Here is a 16973-nt window from a genome sequence, read left to right as displayed (position 1 = left end):
AAGGGGGCAAATGCTCTATATCCATATGGCATAAATGCTCATGTAATCTGTCTCCCTGGCCTCTTTATAGAGCCCAGGAAAGTCTCCAAAGCCTTTCAGCAAATTACTGTTAGGAAGAAATTAAACAAGGTTTACAAAAGGAAATTAAGACTGTTGCATACAGAGTTGCCAAAATCAGATATTTAAAAATAAATACTTGTTCTTGTTCACTTGTTCCACATCACAGCTGAGATGATAAATATTTGCAACTGTTGGTCAGGCTGGAAGAGTATTCAGAAGGCATGACACCAAAAAGTGGCTGCTCATACCAAGTAACTTTCCTTCTTTTCAGGTTTACTATACTTACTGTTAGTCACTTTTAGATCAGCTTTAAACCCTAACAGGACTTCTGAGGCAGTAAAAGCGCAAACAACCACTAGTAGCAAGAAATAAAATAGAGCAAAGGATGTATTACATAGCATTTAAAAAAAAAAAAGATGTATCATTTGGCCTCTAAGTAGAATGGCTCATGCAAAACTATACAAAAATCAGGATAACTCTGAACACATATTATAAACACAATCTGGTTAACCAGTTTAGTTCTTACCAAAACTCTATGGCTTTAGTATATGACATTATAGCACGATGAAAGTCTCCTTGGGAAAATTCTTCATTTCCTTTCTGTTTCATAAATTCACTGTTCTGTGAAATCAAGAAAAAACAATTCAGCAACCAGTGTAAACAAACTCATTTGCAACGAGAAGAAAACAGCTAAAAGAAGCAGCTACGTTTTTATGCTTGTAAAACCAGAATGTTACATATGTATTATTAGTTGTAATTTAATACTTTTAATTCATTGCAATTAATATGCTTAAAATTGTACAAATGCAAATGCAGACAAGAATACAATGAACAATTAAAAAGCAAGACTAAGTAGAAGCTCTCCTGGATTCCATAATACAGCTGTCAACAAAAGCAAGCACGTGTCAAATAGCTGAGTAGGCTGACTACAGCACCGCTCAACCTGTTCCCTACTCAGTGCCTCTCAACGTAGCCCCTCAACTATGGAACTGTAGCAAGGACGACAGAGGAATTAACCACACTCCCATAGACAAAAAAAACCCAAACACCTACACTAAAGGAACCTATGGCAAAGTATGAGAGCATCTTATTTCTGTGTTAAAAGGATCAAGTTGAACGATCTTGTATCGGTGTTAACTGCATTTCCTTGAGCTTTTTGGGGAGGTGAGGAAGGGAATGCTGTCTAATGCACACTGGCAATGTAAACAACTAACGTTTTGTTTATTAGGCCAGGATCTCTCAAGGTAATTATTTATGTCAGGACAATTACTCACTCAAGCTTTTGAAACCTTTGCCTTTAATCATTTGCCCATTTTTACAAATCTTTGATCATTAACACCACATACAACCCTCACCAAAAAAAAAAAAAAAAAACCCAAGAAAAAAAAACCACAACAGAAAAAGCACAAACACATTCTGATATAGTCTCTCACCTTCCTACAGTTTTCACAGGTCACAGCTTTGAATTCATCAACTAAATTACAATCTTCCAAAGCAACTTTATTAATGTAACGCTTGCCTGGAGACAAAATGCAGAAAAACACAGTGGGTAAAGAAATTACCAAAGACAAGTAGGATTTATCTGCTGCTGCTAAAACTCATGCTCTGTTTTCTGACTGAAAGTGAAATTTGACATACAAACTAAGTAACAGAAACAAACTAAGTAACAGAAACAAACTAAGTAACAGAAACAAACTAAGTAACAGAAACAAACTAAGTAACAAATTAAGTAACAGAAATGTTCAGAATAAAATGAATTGCTATTGATTAAGCCCAAAATGACTGGCTGCAGACCATAAAACATTTAAATACTTGCCTAATTTCAAGCAATCAAGTGAAATTTGATTGTATTTTAAAAAAATTCCATTTTAAAAATTTGCAAAGATTTGTATTTTAAAGAATCCATACTTTGGCATTTAACTATAAAAAGATTCTTCTCTTTACATGCAAGTTCAGTTTCTACTATCCTGTCACTTACTGCAACAGCTGAGTTAGAACAGGTATGTGCAAAAGTAGAATATAAGCCATTTAACATACATCAAATACAGCCAGCCTGGAAGCTTTTTGTAATTTCAGCAGAAGTTCTGCTGCTCATATTAATATATCTTACAGTAACTCCCATGAGCTCATTTTATAAGACTAACATCTCAATTAGTATTTTGACAAAATCCTCTGCCAAACATTTAACAGAAAGACCCAAATAATATTTCCAGCAACATTCAACTTAACACTCAAAGGAATAGAAGGCACACATACAGCCCATGAGGGACACCAAAGTGAAAAAAGTGTTCTGAACTCCTGGTTCAAAAAGAGCACGTGCACTGTAAATATGACCCACATAAAGGGATTCAAGGAAGAATTGACTGGTGCAAACAAGAAGAAGAAAAAAAGAAAAAAAAAAAAAAAAGCGCTCCACCACCACGATTTCTCTAGTCATTCCCACAATAATGAAACACATGCAAACATTAACTGACTCTCCTCATCATTTCTCCAGAACTGTTCATACTTACATTCAGTGAAGAAAATTTCAAGATAAATCCAACCACAATCACCAAGTTTCTCCAGCCTCTGCAGAATACTGACATCACCTGTGTATCTGACCCAATCAAGTGCATCCCCAACATCAAAGACACCCTGTTGCAATTGAAGGAAAATAAAGAAAAAACACCATCCTAATTCCACACAAAGCAAAGTCTTAAAACCAACAAACACCACCCAAACCAACATCTCACTGGCAATATAATGGAAGCATTCCATGTAAATATAACAAACATTGCTCCTGATTTGTAAGCCTTTGAAACAGACAACAGCTCACAAATATAAATACCTGGATAACTCAAGCACAGCTTAATACAGCATATTGACACAATGAAAACAGTCATTCTTTCAACAGGAGACAGGGAAGCCATTTCAATTACAGAATTTGATTTAGAAACTTCTTTTAGACAACTGCACTCAAAATTGCTTCAATGTGAAATGACAAGCCTGGTTTAAAAAAGCAACATTCTCTAGGCTGCTAGACATGCAGGCTGGACTAAGATTTAATTCTGTAATCATGACTTCCCTTCTATTCAAACTAAATGCAATTGTTTGAGCTACAGAGCTTTAATTGTAGGAGAGGGATTGAGTGAAGAATGTCTGTTGCCTGGGATACTCCCACATTATTTGAGCCTCCAGATTTTGAAAAATAATGTAAAGACAAACATCACTAAAACACAGGAACTGGGTAATCCAGCAGTAATATACAGTTGTTCCTATTCTGCTTCTCCTGTTGCTACTGTCAGCTATGATAGTGCCTTCTAATTCCAAAGGTTTTATCTTAACTTTTGCAGTTAACCTATAGCAGGCAGCAGAAACTAGTAAGAGGGAAAAAAAGCGACAAACACAGTGAAATTAAAAACATTCACAGTCCAAAGTTTACAAGCTGAAAAAAGTAACTAGTTCTACTATACACTGAATTTGGTAGTGAAGATGGATCAGCAGGTTTCCAAACTACACACTTAGTCTGCCATTCACAGTCCTTCAGACTGAATTGGTATAATTATTTTAGAATCTGCTAAAAGATTTCCCACCTGTCTCCAAAGAGGAGAACTTTTGCATCATTTCAGTGATCAGGCTTAGCCGTGCTCATAGCCCTGTAGCCCCACCACGGCATACTGCCGTTGCTAGTAATAGGCCACAAGCTTTGTACAGACTGCAAGGCCACAAGACTGCTACTTGTCAGGTTTACTCTGAGCTTGTTCTGACCCGCCAAGAGCTCTGTTTTAACTTGGGTTAAATTGTACCAGCAGTTTTTCTTCTGACTGGGTGGTTATGACTAATCTGGTTTGAAAATAAACCCAAGTAGACCCTAGGGTGAGGAAGGAAAAACCATCAACAGCAGTCCTTGCAGCAAAGAACTCCACCTAGTGATGACTAAACCCCACACACGTAAACACTAGACAGAAGCCATTTGCTTTAGGATCCCAAGGAGCAGTGCAAGGATAAGCACAACACCTGGAAAAAGGTCAGCTTCTAGAAAGTGCACGTATTACAATTTTAACTGTGCTATCTTATCATTAGAGTTTTTCTGTTTAGTAGTATTTGCTTGTTTGTTTGTTTCTTCTTCTGTAATAATTCATTTTGGAATACTTCAACTATACTAATAAAAGCTTCTTGTCTTTACGTGCAAAGCGTGTTTGCGTTCTGCCCATACCTAGCCTTTCAGCATAACACACCAACACCAGCACAGAGAGGAAAAAGCAAAACACAGCACATAGGACTGTATGCTTGTGGGAGGGAATCTAGAAATTTTCAAGACAAGGCAGAGAGAGCACAGACATGTCTGAAAGGAATAAGCCTTGAACAAGAAATGCCAAATCTGCAAGCAACCAACAAGTAAAGCCACCAGCAGGTACCGAAGTGGAACTGGAAGGCTGATGCACAGCCTAAACCCACCCAACCACACTGCAGTAGTGACCTCCAAGAGAAATCATTCATTTTCAGCATGTGTACCACCGCCAAAGTTCTCACTCATTTTGTCTTACACAGATTATATTTATTTCACAGTTCCTGTCACACAAAGATTTCATTTTGTGGCTCAGAGTTGCAACAGCTGCAACTGCAGTCCTATATACTACATACGCCATAAGCTACAGACTCAGTTTATTTGTTCAAGCATTTCAAAGTTTTGGATATTTGTACAAATATTTTCTTGGCATTCAAACATAAAGGAACATTCCTATTAAACACAACTGGAGAAACTTACATTTTCTATTCTGCTGCCAATTCTCAGTACACCACCAATAAAAGCTGGAACATTCTAGAAGAGGGACAGAAAAATAAAAAGCACGTTATTGACATCTGATAGCTTTAGTTTCTATCTGCTCGGGTTTAACTTGATAGCATTTTCTGTTCTGCTTGAATGCAGTATCATTTGGACAGTTGCTCTGGTCCACTTCAAAGTTTCAGGAAGTATTTTTGTATTAAGTAGCAAATCCCCTACCATTTTTTGTCGAAAATGTTGACAGGGACATAGAGTATGCATGGATGCTATGACATCTGTTTAGGAAAGCCAGCCACTTCAACCACTTCTGCAGTTATCTACACACCAAAGAACCATCTGACATATCCAATGAAAACCATCCAAAACAACAGTACTTCCTCTCCTGAGATCTTCTGCTCCTCCAAATACATTTTAGTATTGAATAGACAATCTTTAACATGCAGAAGGAGATAACAGGCTGAGGAAGTAAGAAGAGGGAAGCAGAGGTAAACAGGGAGATGGGAATATACTCAGACCCTCTCTATAAAGACTGAATGGGAGACTACCAGAGGAGGAAACAACACAACCCATCATACGAGACAAAATGAAAATACTGTAAGGACATTCTGAAGTACAAGGAGCTGAAAATAGAGCATTCTGGTAGCCTGAAGGAGTAAGCAGCAAAAAGAGCGTAGGGAAGTATGAATCCACAAGGTCAATATAAAACATAAATACCTAATCACAGAAAGTCACATAACAGTAAGGCAGACTGGGAAAGTGTAGCTTGCAGTTGAGCACAGAATTTAAACAAATGGATATTTTTTTAAATGTGTCATATCTAAATTTTAAAAAATAATTAATAAAATTATCTTCCCTTCAGCCACTAAGAACGTTGCTTATATCGTTCTCTCCTCTGCACTGGTGTGTTTCTAAGCCAGCAACAATGGTGAATTTTAAATATAATTTGTTGAATTAGGGGAAAAAAAAAAAGGGGGGGGGGAAGTATTTAACTTGTTCATCTGCGAATGGTGCCATTTTTCCCACAGATGTGACTCTCTCTTTTAGCAATTTAAAAGGGATTCAATCAACTGTATTATTGACTCTTCAGGTATTTAGTAAGTTATCCCAACTGTAATAAAACCTATGGACTCACTTTCTAGAAAGCTGCAACTCAACTACCAGACAATTTATTCACTCCGGCAAAAGGAAAAGTCTAATTTACAATATAATCCCAAGATGCGTAAGTTAGAGATTTAATTAACCTATTATACTTGAAAAACGTAAAGTTAAAATACAGTACTTACAACAACTTTCTTAATTAAATCAACAAGGTCTTCCAAAATCTCTAAAGCACAGAGTCTCTTCCAATTCTGGTCTAAGACCTGCGAACTGCTTAGAAACAGAACAAGTTATTATTCAGAAAAATAACACTGCGTTGCATGGTCTTAATTCTAACTTTAAGGTAATTAGATCTAAGCAAGAGCATGGTTACAAACTCAAATCAAGTCCAGGGTGGGATGGGGAAGAGCTGCAAAGCTTTTGGCACTTTGGAAATAAACAACATCCATTGAAGTACTTAAACACACTTTTCGATTCCAAACTTCAGAAACCCATTCTTAATATTTTCTTCTGTATATTCATGAACTATGCCTTCTGACCTTAACTAAGTTAGCCCACAGATAAAAACATTCCTGCAGACAGTTTAACCACTACTGAAATTATACAAAGATCTTTCACAGGTAACCAAAATTAAAAAAAAAAAGGTAAAGGCTGATGAAATCACTTCAAGAATATGATTACTTACATCCAATCAGCTACCAAAGAATTACTTTCACTTGTGAAGAGAAAAGGCCAAAAGATGTGTATTTTAATAACGTTGCAATATTCTCTTAGTACTTCAACTGGCTGACTGCACCATACTTCACAGGGATCAACATCTTCAAAGAAAGAGTTAGGAATTAAGACTACACAGTTCAGGCATTACAAGTAATCAAAGTCCAAACAAACATTCAAAAACATCAGTTATTTCCATACTGTATTCCTAAGTACTATCTAACCAAAAGAAGAAAACTTAAACACTCTAAATACATCTAGCAACTTAAGGGTTTTTTTATAAATTGAAGGGCAAGAGGGAATCGATATGGAAGTAAGAATAGAGCCCTGCTGGCAGGCTTTATATTCCTTGCTCAAGGAATTGCCTGTGTTCTGAATTATATTGATGTAACACATTAAATACATAAATGCAGCCTGCTTCTACATAAGGATCCTAACAAGGGCTGCGAGCCATTTAATGGCTATAAGGGGTGCTATCTTCAAGATAAAACAAAAGCCATTTTAACTGTACCCATTCAATTATTTTCTACAATAAATCCAGGTTAGTGTGGCACATAGCCACACGGTACAAGAAGATCAGCAATATTCTTTTCTCCAGAGGTCATTATGTGCAATGCCTGGCTCTTTCAAAAATATAATCTATTCCCCTCAGAGACTGTCTTTAAAAGGTAAAGATCCTGATTAGATTACTAAGGTGGCATCATATACTCTCAGACCAGAAGCAATATTACCCGAGAGCATGAATGTATGCAAAAATTCATTTTACACAGCTGGCTCTGTTCACCTGAGTTTCCTATATATTACAGGTTACCATTTGTATAGTGAATACAGTTTTGAAGGACTTGTACTCTTGAGCCACATGCTTTTCTGCAACTATTATAATTTTTTTAAAAAATAAATGCAAAACTTAACCTACAAAGATCAACTTGAAGATGTCTTTAACCTATACAGCTAAAATATAGCTACAATTAAAATACAGGGAAAGAACACAAGCCTTAAATCTCCATCCTTATAACATTAATTGATTGCATATATGTACATATCGTATTGACTATTTGCATTGTTCTCACAAATGTATAGCAGTCTTCTGCACATCACATTGGGACAAAAAGATGAGAACTCTTCCAGTGTAAAAGAACGTACCAGTACTTCTGCTCAGAAACAGTAATTATCTACTTATTCAGACAAAAGAAGGGAAAAAGTGAAATAGCAATCAAAAAGATCCAAACTCAGCACAAAAAGTGCATTAGAAAGTTAAGTAATACTGGCTTAGTCTACATACCTGTTTTAGGCTTATGCGGCGGCTGCTGTTCAAACACTCCATGACCCTAAAGATAAACGTATTTTTTAACATTACCCACCTTGCAAATGTGCTACACTAACTATAAGCAATGATTGCTTAACTGTTTCTTAGTATTAAACCAACTGTTTACATCAGAGAAAGGAAGGAACAGTGACAGAACACAGAAGTAATTTCCAATTCCTTTTCTCAAGAAAAGGTAATTATTGAACATATTTAAACCAGTATGAAAGATGGTCTATAGTTATATCTTCATAAACAAGCAGCATGATCAAACCAGAAACAAATCTATAAAGCAAAGTATTTGGTACTGGGCAGCTTACTTTCACACGATACACTCTTTTAGTCTGCATTGGTTCAAATTAGTCCCACAGACAGACCACCCATTTGTGGCTGATGCACATTACCTATACTCTTAAAAGCACCCTCTGGATTAGTTTCATCCCCAATGAATCCCACTAGCATACTCCAAGATCTCTTCACAACTTAAGCCAAAACATGAAAGACAGGGACAGTTGGGATATTTGCTTCAGGAGTGTTCTCTTGATTCAAACTAAAATACTAATGCAGACACATTAATTAACAAAATTAATAATGAACTAGCATTATTTAGTTATCTATTATCAAATATAATTATTTAGTTGTTAACTAAAATAATCGTGCATACTCCAAGGACCTAGACAGAAAAAATATTTTTACGTACCTACTTGCTCTGAACAGGAGCAAGTTCAATTCAATTGAATTGAATTCAATTGAATGTTCATTCAATGCTCACCAGCATCTTGCTGTCTTCTAAGACCAATCTGAGGAGGGTGAATACCCCATGCTTTTCCCCCCCCATCCCGTTTCCCCAAGAATAAAACACTATTGGTACTCCCTATTCTCCCACATGTTTCTGCACTTCTGACAACGGTTTTCTGAGGAAAACAAGAAAAAGAAAGTCTGCAATATTTTGCACTACCAAACAACAACCCCCTTTGGAAACAGTCTTTGTAATTCATATTAAGCACAACCAAAAGGCAAACAAAGCAAACTGGGGGAAAAGCATGTTTACTAGAGTTATTTAACACAATGGTTTAGATGCCGTCTCATGAAAAAAAAATACCTGCATATCCATTAAAAAAATGTCTATAAATCAACAGTTATAAATGTCTGGGAAAACTTGCTAGTTTAAGCAATATATTTAATTGCGCTAGTATTCCAAAAAGTAAGAATTCAAAATCGGGTATTAGACAGCAGTATAACGTTCAAGAATATCTATGTAAACATGTTTAAGATGACACCACCAGTTTTCAAAAAATAATAATGAAGTTTTGACAATTAGTGCATGTGTATTGAAGTAAATATAAATACATCAAAGAAGCAGAGTGAGTTATTGATTTACTACTTCATGGCAGCATACTGTGTCAATACTTTAATGGGTTCAAAACCTAGTACTCCATATGAGCCTCTCAAGCTGAATAATAAATTACTTCAGTCCATTTTACAGATCCCTAAGTAGTCTATTATTTTCACAAATATTACGTGTCATTTAATAAATACTACATATCATGTCTATGTATTGCTGTATTACCATGGCAAAGAAATGCAAAGCTATTTCTGAATACAACTGGAGAACAGTATAAAAACAAATTACCAAACACATCTTTTATAAAGTTTCTTTAACAGACCTTTATTTTTTCAGTGGCAGACTTTCTGGAAATACTAGCCTGCTCTGCAAGGACAACTTACTAATCTGACTTAAGGTGACGACAAGCATTCACATGATTTCAGCTGAAGTAATGTTTCTGAACTATTACAACATTACATGTAAATCAAGGCTTACTCTCAAAAACAACTTGTAACATTGACGTATTTAACAGACCAGGACATTCAATAACCTAAGATGAAAAAAATTAACCAATTTCAAAATCAGTTAATCTTGAAAGATGACTGAACATCTCCTTCACTCCATAGCCAGGATTTTGCTATAGTATTTAAAAACAAACAACACACACACCACCATACACACACCACCCCTCTAAACATCATTCTCATGGTGGTATTCCCATCAAAGCAAACCGGAAAACCAAGATTTAGCACTTGCACAGAATCAAGGGCTTTCTTTCCATAGCACTGCATACGCATCACCTTAAGAGATAAAACGTCTAGTATCTTATGCTAACGCAACTGTTACTTTATTTTGTCCACAGTACATAAAAACCCCCAACTTTATTGATATAAACAATGTCCAAAACATTAACGTTGGTAGCAGCCCCTTGTAAAGCTACAGCTTTACAAATAAGAAAGTCAATTTACCTGGACTTTCTATTTCTGCACAGGAAGAATAGTAGGCCAGCTAGCCTGTATTTCATAGCAGCAACACTTAGGATAAATAACTCATAATTGAACTCTCAAAGCAGCAGAAAGATTAACTACCACATTCAACAGCTCCTTACACATAGCAAGAAGGGGGAAATAAGATTAAAGAATGCATTCTTAAAAATATTAAATCAAAAAAGCAGTACAGTTTATTCAATACAAGAAAATTAAGTGAGTAGAGGCCTTATTGGGCACAAAAAACCTATAAAAAAATTACGAGATGACAAGAACAAAGACTGGGTAAACACTGCAGTTAATTTGCAGACTTGAACTTACACAAACTAAACTGTGATAGGTTTGCAATTAAAGGAATTTAATGTCACTCTGAGGTATAGCATCCCAAGTACGGCCTGGACACACAGCCAACAAGTTGGTCAAGTTCTGCTAATAGAACCTATGCATCACTGTCCAGTTTTACATAGTTGCATACGTATTCAGTAAAACTTGCCTGATAGATGATGCGGTCTCTATGCTCCACCCCGATTTAGTGCTCTTGCAAGTGACTATCATACAGTGATATAAGGTACCTTTGCATCAGTTCCAATGAATCAACACCAGCAATTATTCTACAACAGATCAGAACACCCTGCAAACTCTTCACCTAGTTTCAAACCTACTTACCGATTCGCAGCAAGATTTATCATCAACATAAAAAGCCAAGGCTGCCAAGTCGGATTCCGATATAGGTTCACCCCCATGGTATCTGATCCTGAAAGAAAAGGATTATGTGAAATACAGAAAGGGAAAGCAGGAGGCAAGTAATGCGTGCTTTGCGCAACTTGAAATGACCACAACACTGAATTACACTTTACAGTTTTACGGAAGAGGTGTTACTTTTACATAGCATAGGTTAAGGTTTCAAACAGTAACCTAAAGCATCAGTTAAATGCTAACTAAATCGACGAACTCAAAAGCCTCCCCAGTCCCTGGCGCCCGACAGTACTCCAGCACGCTACCTCACACGGGACAGGCAGGAGCGGGAACGGCGGTTTGCACCGGCTGGGTCAGGGGGCCCATCGCGGGAGCCGCTGCCGCGCCCGGGGAGCGCGGAGCCGAACGCCCAGCCCGCTGCGCCGGGCAGCCCCCACCGGGCCGCGTCCGTCCGCGACAGCCCCGCCGCAGCGTGGCGGGGGCCGGCCGGGCTCCCCGCTGCCGTTAAGCCTCCGGAAGCCTCGAGGCTCGCCACTGACGTGTCGCAGCCAGGCGTCTTCCGCCGAGCCAGCCTTGCCCGTGCCCGGTCCTCCCCGCGGCAAATGGCTCCAGCGACCCGGAGAGGCTGCGCCGCGGCTCCCGTGGCCGACAGCACCGCTCCACGCCCCAGGCGGGCCGGGCCGGCTGTCACACTGCCGGGGGACTCGGGAGAGACGGGCGCCACCTTCCCGGCCTCAGCCCCAGCCCTACTGACGAAGCGGAGGCACGGAGCGGTGGGAGCGCCCAGCGTCCGCCGCGCCTTCACTCGCCGACCCCCCTCAGCCGCCCGCCGCGCTCCCCTCCGCCTCCGTAGGGCCGCGGCCGCTCCCCGCTCCCTCAGCGAGCCCCGCCCACCCGCCCGCTACGCGCGCCGGCACCCCCGCCCCGCCCCGCCGGGCGCTGGCTACTGGCTACTTCCCGCCCGACGTCACGGGAGCGAGCCAACGCGCGGGGAGCAGCCGGCGGTCCCCGCCTGCCGTGTGCTCAGGGGCTGTGCGCACGCGCCCGCTGCACGGAGCTGGCGGGGCGGGCGGCCCCCTGCGCCCGCGCATGTGCGGCCCGGCGGGGGGGCGGCGGTGCGGGACCGGGACCGGGACGGGGACGCGGCCGGGGGCGGGGCCGGGGGCGGGGTGGCTGGGCGCTTCCGCCTCCCTCCGGCTGCGGGGGAGGGTGTCCTGGGTGTGGTTTCCTCCCCAGGCTAGGCCGCGGCCTCGGCAAGGAGGCAGAGCGGCTTTGCCGGGCGGGGCGGGGGGCTGCGGGTGGGAGGGGGTCGGTCGGTAGCACCGCGGCCCCTCAGTGTCCGTTGAAGCGCCGCGGCAACGGCCGCCACGGGTGGCGCTGGGCAGGCGCCTGCGCTGAGGCCCCTCACCGGGGCTGAGGGGAGCGGGGCCGCCTGCCTGCGCGGGCTGGGCGGCAGCACCGGCGGCGTGTGCGGCCTCGGTTCCCGCACTGGGGAATACCGGCGGCTTCCGGGAGGAACTTGCCGGCAAGCCACTAACAGCTTCTTACCGTGTGTCCCCGCCTGCCACCCCCCCACCCCCCCGGGTTAAAGGGAAGAGACCGCTATGGTTGAAAACTCTCCAGCCCCTTTGCCAGAAAGGGCAATATATGGATTTGCTCTTTTTTTAGGATCGTGGTTTGGCTTTAGTAAGTATACTGGGTACCGAGTACCCCACCAGGCAGTGTGGCTTTGTTTACGAGGCAAGTGTAGCTCTAAGGCTGGCTGGAACGGGTCAGGATTGTATTAACACCCTGTTGCAAGGGCACATGGTGAACTGAGTGAGCGTTACTTGCTGGACCTGTCAGTTGTTGCAAAGATGTGTCGTTGCCTTTTGTCATTTCTTCATGTTTTGTCTTTAATCTTACTATGGGATCCTTAGTAATATTAATGGAGTCAAGGTATTTGAAAAATTCTCTGTATTCTCATTTTAGTAACTTTTTTACTTGAATTGCATACATTGTCACTATTCAGTAACCATTCAGTAGATATTCAGTATATTCAGTAGATAACAGTAGTTTAACTCTCCCTACCCAAACACTGGGGAAAAAAAAGAAAAAATGCAGTAAATTATGTCAATCTGGTCAACAGCAATGGACAATTATTCGCGTTACACCAGCGTATCTTTGCTGGTATGACAGGTGCTTTAGCATTTCACTGGGTGTATCTTGTGTGCCCACGCAGGACCAAGGCTTGAGAGGCTGAGAACGCTTTTTCAACATAAGAAAAGATGCAGCAAATATATTGCAGTCGAATAATAAACTAGGAACCTACTGTAAGTTTCTCACCCTTGGGAAGTAAGTCAAAATGAAATGTGCCTCTCACAGGAAGCCACTGTGGCTCCATACCTTGTGTCACTGGTTGCTAACTTTTTGCCCTCACATTTTTTTAAACCTTTCTCTGGATTTGTTGCAAGGGAGAAAAATTTCTTAGTATTTGTTTTGTTGGCATGAAAATGATTAGCTTGTCAAGAATCAGAAAGTATTTCCAGTAGCTTTTGCTGAACAGTTCCACCCAAGCACTGCAATTCTACCAGCTTTTCTTTCAACCATATGACCCGCTGTGTTACCGTTTTTTGCTTTAATACTTTTGTCAGAGTCATTTGGCATCCTTTTGCTGCGGGTTGTTTGTTCTGCAGTTCAACTTGCTAGTAATTCTTGTCTCTCTACATAGGAAATCAGAAACTAAACGTTAAAGCAGATATAAAAATCATATCATGTAACCAGCTGCAAAACATTGCCCCCATATTGGGTAGTTTTTTTTGTCTGAGAGGCATATTCTACAATGTTTTGGTAGAGCTGTTTTGGTTTAAATAGTGTAAAAGCCAAATACTATCTCAGCATGTATCAGTAGAGAAGTATTGCTCTTAAACTTAGGGAGTAAGTCTAAAACAGTATCAGTTGTACTATTATGACTCTTTAATTCTTTTGTGCAGTATTGTATCTTATCTGGGCATATGTTCCTGAGACTTGGCTGTTCTCATTGGGACTAACATACTGGCCTCAAAAGTAAGTTCAACCAATTAAACCCTTTAGCCTGAATATGTGTAAGTGTAGAACACCCTGAATTATTTTCAAATTACAAAACTTTTTTTTAAGTACTGACATTGTATTTAATCCATTTTTTCCTGTTGATAAAGGACCAATCTTTGTGAAGCATTTTTTTAATGTAGATAAGTAGCTATGATGAGCATTTTTCATTATGTAATGAAATAAATAGTATTTGAGTGTTCTGTGATAAATTTGACATTTTGTTTTCAGGAAGTTTGCCAATGAAAATACAGTAAACGTTAAACCATAATTAAAAAAACAAAACCCTTCTGTAGGGAATCTGTTTGGTGGTTTATACCAAACTAGCTACAGCGACCCTGCAGTCAGTGATCTTGGGAGAGGTCAGGGTCTATATTCAGAAGTGTTTCTTTTTCTTCTTGGCTAAGTTTGTGCTGGATACAGTAACAACCACTATATTAAACCTGTTATATCATTAGGTATTTGTTATTGTTAATCTTTTGTTATTTGTTAATCTTTTTCCTCAGATACTGGGCAGTTGCTTTGCCAGTGTACCTACTAGTTGCTATAGGAATTGGTTATATATTACTTTTTGGTATTAACATGATGAGTACAGCTCCACTGAACTCAACGCATACCATTACAGGTAATTTTACTGGTGTTTTTTAAGATTTTGACACTTAACTGGTAATTTCTGTAAATACATATAATGTAGCTACATATAATATAAACCAAATTTATGCCTTTAAATATTTTGATGTAGAAAAGGAGTTCTTGGAAGTACTGGAGTGAAATGATAGCCACAAGCCTGACTGTTCCCTCTTTGCCATCTTATGGCAGGGGTTTGCAACTAGTAGAGCGTACTTTATTAGCAGAACAGACCACATTAGAGGAACAGGGCTTAGGCATGTGAAGATCTCCCTGCCTTGCACCTTGCATTACAAACCAGTGAGTGTCACGGGAGGAAGGAGGTGAGTACCTACCTGGCAGCAGCAGAAGTGGGAAGGCATGCAGGAGTCAAGGTGATGCAGAGGTGGATGCTGCAGTATTGAGGCCTGATCAGATATGTTAGTGATTCCCTGTCTAAAAAAAAGCTGTTCTTCAGGGTTTTCTCTCAGCTTTTTTGTAGACTTTACTCCTGTCAAGGAGACATGTTCTAAGCATTCACAATATTCTCCAGGCATCTTTCTCCACATGAGGAATTCCACCGCTATTTGCAGGTGGCCATTTTTGTTACAAAACATGCAGACTCTAAAATTTGTCAAGGAAGTTGCCTATTGCTGACTGCTGAAGTTGCATTGTTTTAACAAGCTGTGTTCATTGCATTACATTACACTGAACTGCTAAGGAAAAAAATCAGTCAAGGCTGCAGTTCAAATGCATTACTCCAGTGCTTCTGTCAAGAACTGCCCTTTAGTCATCTTTGTGTTCCTGGCTGTTCATTCACACTCTCATGTCACCCTCTTGTTTGATGTCAACCTAACAGTTTGGCTGTATGGCAGGTGGGATGGGGGACCTACTCTGTTTGAAAAACAACTATTAGAAAGTTTTCTTTTTCAGAGGAAACAGTTTGGTAATGTGTGTTCAGAGTGCACCTGTAAAAATGTTTATGCTGTTAGAGGAATGGTTGTTGTGTGGTGATGGGAACAAGCAGCCAAGATGAAGGGAGGGTGGACAGCATCTCTCGGCAGAAATCCTAGTACAGGTGTTTAAACTACAGACTGAGCTATTCACTGTGGGGGTTTTTGTTTGTTTGTTCTTTTTATCTTTGGGTTGTTATGGCTTAATGTCATAGGGCATCTTAAGGCAAGCAAAGTCCCAGGCAGTGATTTCAGCAGAAGGGTAGGGTTGATTTTTTCAGGGGCTCTGATAATATGTTGATGATGTAAAGCATTTCTGATGACTGTCTCGTTACACCTCAGCAAGATGGGATTTTCAGCATCAGTTATAGTAGCTGAATTTATAGTGTTCCATTATATGAATTTCTTGAAAGAAAAGTCTTTAATACATGAAATGTTCTCGTTGTCTCCTGTAGATAACTATGCAAAAAAACAGCAACAGAAGAAATTTCAAGAAGAAGCAATTCCAGCATTGAGGGATATTCCCATCAGTGAAGTAAACAGAATGTTTTTCCTTCCTGATAAAGGAATCTGCAATAGCAGATAGTTGTTATTAGGATCTGTTTGAATAAAGGATTAGTGGAAGTGTTACATAAGGAAGACCAAAACTCTCTAAGCTAAATAACCCTCTTTCTGCTGTAGAACAAAGCTTTTTTTTTCTCTCTCTGACTTCCAAACTAAATTTATGTTAACATGTTTCGTTGAGATGGTTGATTTTATTACTATGCATGTGCCTTAATAATCTGCATTGGCATGAGACTTATGTCACATTAATCTTGTTTTAATCATCACAGTTTCTCATTGAATGCAACCATACCTTAGAGTGTGGCCGTGCTAGTTCATGAGCACGACTGGACTGGCAGTGCAGGCTGGTACCAGTGTATCCAGACCCGTGGTAGTTTAATATACATATTGAATGCAACTGGACTGGTAGTGGTAAATTGAACATCGCCTAGAATTTAACCCTAGCTGCACCCAGCCTCTCACCTTGGTAAGCAGAGTTGGAAGGCGGGGAGGGGGAGGTTATTTCCTGCTAAATTACTCCATTCCCCTTTAACGCAACAGAAAATTGCTTTAAAATAACAAAAACCAGAAAATATCTAACCATCCTTGTGAGTTTAGAATAGTATTCTATTACTTGTAGATTTCTGCTTGTAATTTCCCTGTGAGAGTGAAAGGAAAAGAGCTTTTGGACGTAGCTTAACCTATTTCCTGTTGAATTCAAGGAGAGAAAATGTGTTCTGCTAGTCAAATGCTTGAGGAACTTCTTTTTGCAAGTGATGTTAATTTGAAGTGTTTACATTGTAGATATACGGTTTTCATTTGTAAATATTAATAAAATGTAGCTATTTTTTTGTTA

At 40.0% G+C, this 16973-nt stretch overlaps 2 protein-coding genes across 4 annotated transcripts in view; one reads left to right on the top strand and one right to left on the bottom strand.

The window, feature by feature from the left end:
- Positions 1–11812, bottom strand: part of TTC3 (tetratricopeptide repeat domain 3) — a 72415-nt gene extending 60603 nt beyond the window's left edge. For 2 of the 3 annotated variants that reach the window (XM_055703236.1, XM_055703237.1), the window contains exons 1-9: positions 11255–11812; positions 10920–11007; positions 7920–7965; positions 6609–6741; positions 6109–6196; positions 4808–4861; positions 2571–2694; positions 1494–1579; positions 587–681 (exon numbers count right to left, since the gene is read on the bottom strand). In XM_055703236.1, coding sequence (XP_055559211.1) covers positions 587–669 — 83 coding nt within the window. In that variant the 5' untranslated portion in view covers positions 670–681; positions 1494–1579; positions 2571–2694; ... (4 more) ...; positions 10920–11007; positions 11255–11812. The remainder of the gene's footprint in view (positions 1–586; positions 682–1493; positions 1580–2570; positions 2695–4807; positions 4862–6108; positions 6197–6608; positions 6742–7919; positions 7966–10919; positions 11008–11254) is intronic. The other variant, XM_027804434.2, reaches the window with a different exon arrangement.
- A 405-nt stretch (positions 11813–12217) lies between these two features.
- Positions 12218–16973, top strand: PIGP (phosphatidylinositol glycan anchor biosynthesis class P). Its single transcript, XM_005438531.4, has 4 exons — positions 12218–12635; positions 13922–13994; positions 14522–14640; positions 16030–16973. The coding sequence occupies exons 1-4, from the start codon at positions 12554–12556 to the stop codon at positions 16158–16160; spliced, it is 405 nt and encodes a 134-aa protein (XP_005438588.1). The 5' UTR covers positions 12218–12553; the 3' UTR covers positions 16161–16973.

This window comes from Falco cherrug, chromosome 2 (assembly GCF_023634085.1).
Source record: "Falco cherrug isolate bFalChe1 chromosome 2, bFalChe1.pri, whole genome shotgun sequence".
NCBI lineage: Eukaryota > Metazoa > Chordata > Aves > Falconiformes > Falconidae > Falco > Falco cherrug.
The sequence above is the reverse complement of the archived record's forward strand: the minus strand, read 5'-3'. Positions and strand labels throughout refer to the sequence as shown.

Coding starts and splice junctions, on each gene's coding strand:
- PIGP (XM_005438531.4), top strand. CDS start 12,554: ATGGTTGAAAACTCTCCAGCCCCTTTGCCAGAAAGGGCAATATATGGA. Junction 12,636..13,921: donor AGGATCGTGGTTTGGCTTTA/GTAAGTATACTG, acceptor TCTTTTGTGCAG/TATTGTATCTTATCTGGGCA. Junction 13,995..14,521: donor CTAACATACTGGCCTCAAAA/GTAAGTTCAACC, acceptor CTTTTTCCTCAG/ATACTGGGCAGTTGCTTTGC.